The sequence below is a fragment of the Pteronotus mesoamericanus genome, unplaced genomic scaffold (assembly GCF_021234165.1).
Source record: "Pteronotus mesoamericanus isolate MK-2021 breed Mesoamerican mustached bat unplaced genomic scaffold, CSHL_Meso_final scaffold_99, whole genome shotgun sequence".
In the NCBI taxonomy this organism is placed as follows: Eukaryota; Metazoa; Chordata; class Mammalia; order Chiroptera; family Mormoopidae; genus Pteronotus; species Pteronotus mesoamericanus.
Genome location: NW_026555330.1, coordinates 689,228 through 694,706, shown reverse-complemented (window position 1 = coordinate 694,706; position 5,479 = coordinate 689,228). Strand labels below are relative to the sequence as shown.

At 43.7% G+C, this 5,479-nt stretch overlaps 1 protein-coding gene across 1 annotated transcript; it reads left to right on the top strand.

Moving 5' to 3' along the window:
- The first annotated feature begins 848 nt into the window (after nucleotides 1-848).
- On the top strand, nucleotides 849-1,397 carry LOC129063718 (active regulator of SIRT1-like). Its single transcript, XM_054564785.1, has one exon. The coding sequence runs from the start codon at nucleotides 849-851 to the stop codon at nucleotides 1,395-1,397; it is 549 nt and encodes a 182-aa protein (XP_054420760.1).
- The last annotated feature ends 4,082 nt before the right edge of the window (nucleotides 1,398-5,479 follow it).

Sequence of the window (5,479 nt, the reverse complement as noted above, 5' to 3'; positions counted from 1 at the left end):
GCTATGGACATTCTTAGTCTCTTGGTGGACATGTGTTTTCTTTCCATGACTTTGGGTGTGATTGCTGGGTGGTGGGATGGGTGTATATTTGAGTTTGTTTGAAAGTGACAAACTGTTTTCCGGAGTATTTGAACCATTTTATACTCTCACCCGCCATGGATGAGAGTTCCAAATGCTCCACATCCTCAGGGACACTTGGTGTTTTCTTTTACTACTTTCCTTTTATTTCAAACAGTAAGATACAGGGTCCAGCACAGATAACGCCCCCTTTTTATTACAAAATCTTTTAGTATAAAATCATAAGCACGTAATTCTCTAACATAACAATATCCCACTCAAGCACACCATGTGACATTTTAGGTGAAACATTCAAATTAAAACTATATATTATTACACCCATATTATTACACCCTACCAACCACACCCAAGCAGGTGTTACTTCTGCCAGACCCTGTATTCATTGCTTGTGCTGTTAACTGGTCACAGAGTATGGGCATCAAAACTACCCAAAGAAAATGGCCCAGACCTTAATGAAAAGAGAATTCATGTGTGGGCGAATCACTATTCCTTTCTGGGCCTCATTATTGTCTCTAAGATAATGGCACTGGAGTGGAAAATTTCTGAGGCATTTCGAAGTCAAACAATGGATTTGGAGGGAGGCAGGAGAGCGTCGTTGTGGGTGCCTGGGCTTTGGCATCAGTGTCTCGGATTCTCACCAGGCTCTGCCACGTATTAGCGGAGGGCTTGCAGTAGACACTTAGCTCCAATAATACTCTATTTTCTTACTAATAAAGTGAGATATAAATTGTACATCTACCATAGGAAAGTTTTGCATATTGAATGATATTATGAATGCAAAGAGTTTTGGAAGGCTAGACCTTCTGGGGTGCCCAGCTCCCCCAGGCTGCACCAGGCCGGGCCCAGACGAGCGGGGCTCTGGTGGAGTGGCCCGGAAGGTGAAGGCAGAGGCAACCCAGGCCGGGAAACTGCAGACCTCAGCCAAGGGCCCATTGCCCAAGTCGGCACTGGCCAAGTTCCAGAAGCAAGAGTGTGGGGACCACCTTGGAGTGAACGTCAAGCTGATGACCAGTGCAGGAAGCACGGTGCCTGAGTTCATCACCCCACAGACTGCGCCTCAGAACCGGGACCACAACTGGCCAGTGACCAAGAAGAAGAAGGTGGCCGAGGACACTGAGTTCCCTGGGGGAGACTCCCAGAAGGTCCAGCGGGAGCATTTTGCAGCTAGGCTCCCAGGAGGGCGCAGTGGGAGGGACACTAAGGCCCAGCTGCCTCCTCTGACCTCACAGCCGCTGCTGGCCCTAGGGCCCGGCGAGGCCATGCACAGGGGCCGGGCTGACTCCAGGGGCCGGGCTGACTCCAGGAAGCTCCGGAGCTGAAGCCAGGGGCCAACTCAGTGGAGCTGGGGAGCTGGAAGCCTGAGGGAGGATTTACACTTGGGGTGGAAACCTGCAGGCTTGGGAGGCGCTCTCTCTGCTTGCCAGATAAGAACATTTCCGTCTGATTTGTTTGCTTTGGCCCAAGTAGGGCCTCTTGGCTGTTTGCTGTGGAGAGGCCAGGTTTGCAGCCCTTGGGGCCGCACCTCTAGGAGGAGGTGGAGGGCTGCCGGCTATGCTTCCAGCTTCTAATAAATGCGGGCCCCAAGGAGGGAAAGAGTATTTTGCATAACCATTGGCACATAGTAAGCACGTAATATCAGATTTTCGTTTCAGAAGGACATTTTAAAATATTCTTGGGGAGAAAGAGGTGTTCTCAGGAGCGTGGCCAACTCTTAGTGTGGCTGCCAGGGTGCAGGTGGTTCCCCTGCCGGTGGGACCTTCAGAGACTGGCAGCACTTCCTTATCGCACACATCTTCAAATGTGGAAAAGAGTCGAAAGACTTTACAGAGGCGGTATGCTTTTACCTGTATACCTGCTATGGGAAAAACTCTGTTCTTCTTGCCGATGCAGTGAAGAATTAAAGATCAGCAAGTCTATGAGCGGGCACACAGAGTTCACACGTGACGTGTTCTCACGGAAGAGAATAGGCCTTGCTGAGGTCGGGGAGAAAGGCCCGGGCACAGGGAACGGCCAAAGGCATCGGGCCCTTTGTCCTGAGGACTGATGGAGTTGGCGGGACGAGGTGAGGGAGTTACATACCGATCGGTGGGTAAAGGTCGTGGCAGCTTCCCCTGGGGGACATGACCGCCTAAACGTAGGCATGTATGGGGGTCTTTTTCCCTGAACTCTCACTTTGCTCCAGACCACATTTGGTCATCTTGTTGTAAAACAGATGTGTGACAGGAAGCAGCTAATCAAAGTTAGGGCAACTAACTAAGGTTATTTGTGGGTTTTTCCTTAAGCACTGTGGACTGCCTCATAAAACAGATAGTGACCAGAGGCAGGCAATTAACCAAAGTTGTTTTATGGGCTCTTTCTGTGGGCACTGTGGGCACTGTGGACCCCTGTCTCTTCCCCCTTCTAGGCCTTGGGAAGAATACATAGCTTCAAAGCCTTTCTCTCAGACAGTGCTAATGGTACATACAGAATTTCAGGGTCTGCCCTTCTCCCGTGTCAGCGTGATGTTTCCTGGGAGGTCAGAGCACCTGGCCATGTTATCGGACCAGGCTCAGGGCTGCTGAGTTAGTGGGTGAGACGTGCCTCCCTCCTCCTCACTGCCCGGGTTTACTGTCCATCCTACTGAACATACCCATCGCTTAGAGTCTATCATTAGAATTTTACTACCTATGCTATTTCACATATTGATACATTTACTATCTTCCAATCACTTATAAATCCATGTTTTTTCAATGCATTTCAAAGTAAATTGAAGACATCAGTACACTTTCCTCCAAATACATATCATTTACTATACTAAAGTTCAATATTTATATGCAGTTTTTTATTTTGAGGTAAAATTAACATACAACTCAATGCACACATCTCTGGTGTACATTTGCAACGTTTTGACAGATGCCTATTAACCTGTAAACCAAACCCCTATGAAGATAGAGAACATCTCCATCACCCTAGAAAGTTCCCAGTGCCCCTTCCCAATCAATTCCTACCCCATCTATAGGCGAGTACTGTTTTGATTTTTTCCATCATAGATTCATTTTAAATTCCAGAACTTCTACCACTGGAATTAAAGAGTATATACTCTTGGATGTGTGACTTCTTTCACTTAATACAATGTTTTTGAGATTTTTATGTTGTTTTGTGTATCAGTAATTTGTTTCTTTTTCATTGTTCTCTTTCAGTATTCCATAGAATGAATACATCAGAGTTGATCCATTCTATTGATAGATACCTGGATTTTTCCAGTTTTTGCTATAACAATAAAACTGCTATGAACATTCTCCTATAAGTCATTTTGTGGACATGTTTTAATTTTCCTTGGATAAATACCTAGGGATTACTGAGTAATAGAATAGGTAGTTGTTTTGTTTTGTAAGAACCTACCAAACTTTTCCCTAAGATGGTTAAACCATCTTATATTCTCACCAATTATGTGTGAGAGGAGAGAGAGCTTTTGCTACTTCCAAAGAGGTTTTCCACCTACATTTGGGCATTTTCCTAACCAAAGGCATGGCACATGACTTCAGGAGCATGATTATGGGATCCAGGGACTCCAACACCATCATCACCCCGGGCTTTAGAAAGTAGGCTAATTGTGTAGGTAATTCTAGGACCAAGGTGAATTCCTGTCAGATGGCACAGGGTATTCAAGCAACGAGGGCAGAGCTGGCTCTGTTGTCACCGTAGGGAAGTGTCTCATGGTGAGTCACTACACCTGTGCTTACGGGGCAGGGAAATATATTTTTCCTTCCTTCTTGGTAAACCTCAAAAATGAGGGTGTTCAAAAAACAATGATATCACATCTAGAAACCCAGGTCTTGATAAGGTTTAAAAGAAAGGAATGCAGAGTTAATGACAAGTCACAGACGGAAGCATCAAATTTGAGCCTGTGAGTCAAAGAGCAGAGTCAAATACACAAGTTTTGGGGAACAAGCCAGCAGTTGTTTTTCCAGAGAAAAGATGTTGTTGGTGTTTATTTTCTTCTCTAATATAGCCCATATACTTAGCCAAGAAAGCTTCTTTATAGCTCTTCACATGACAGTGTCCTTGTTCAACAATTTCCCAAACATTGTTTTAGATAAGAATTTTATAGGCATCCTTCATGGGGTTCAGCCTTAAAATGAATAAACTTTATGGTTTTATTGCAAGTCTTATGTTTATTTTCTTTTTAAGATGACAATTTATAACATGCAAGCTCTCTGTCTCCTCCCTGTACATGTCAAATGAACAAACATTTGGCCATGGTACAGATGGTCAGAGTTGGCTCAATGTTGTGATTACAGCAACATGAGAGCCTCTTATCTGAAATAGCCCTAGGAATGCCAGGACACTGGAGACAAGGTGTTTAACTGGCTCCTTTAAGATATGTGCTTCTAAATGCAAAGTAGTTGAAAAGGAACCAGAATTATAGAATGTCAAAGCCAGAGGAGAATTTAGAGGTACCCTCTTCCTCATCTCACAAGGGAGAAGGGTGGAACTGAAGCAGGGATAGACCTGACTTTTGTGCTCACAGTTCATTGAAGATTCTTATAGTTAATACTTGTTTGCGATGAAGGAGAACTATACTCCAGAAAGCTCAAGTTCATGTGGGTTTATTGAAACGATAAAGAAGCATCTTTCTGCCCTGGCCAGGTGACTCGGTTGGAGCATCATCCTGTAAACTAAAAGGTTGTGGGTTAATTCCCAGTCAGGGCACATGCCTAGCTGCATGTTCATCCCTAGTCAAGGCATGTACAGGAGGCAACTCAATCCATGTTTCTCTCTCACATCAGTGTTTCTCTCTCTCTCCCCTCTTCCTCTCTCTTTAAAATCAATAAACATATCCTCTGGTATATCCTGAAACTGTAAAACTTTTAGGAGAAAACATATGGGAAAAGATCTTTGGCATTGGTCTTGGAAACGATTTCCTGGATAAGACATCAAAAGCACAAGCAACAAAAAGCTAAAATAAACAAGTGGGACTATGTCACATTAAAAAGCTTTGCACAGCAAAGAATAAATTGAAAAGACAACTTAGGAAATGGAAGAAAATATTTGCAAACCATATATCTGGTAGGGGCTAATATCCAAAATATATAAAGAACTTATAAACTCAACAACAAAAAAGCAAATAATCCAATAAAAAATGGGCAAAGAACTCAATAAATATTTTCCCAAAGATGACATTTAAATGGCCAGTAAGCATATGAAAAGATGATCAACAGTAATCATCATAAGGGAAATCCAAATTAAAACCACAATGAGACACCACCCCATAAGTTATAAGATGGTTATTATTAAAAACAAAACAAAACAGGAGATAACAAATGCTGATGAGGATGTGGAGAAAAAAGATACCTTAAACACTGTTGGTGAAAATGTAAGTGGGTACAGCCACTGTGAAAAACAGTACAGCGGTTCCCCC

Coding starts and splice junctions, on each gene's coding strand:
- LOC129063718 (XM_054564785.1), top strand. CDS start 849: ATGAATGCAAAGAGTTTTGGAAGGCTAGACCTTCTGGGGTGCCCAGCT.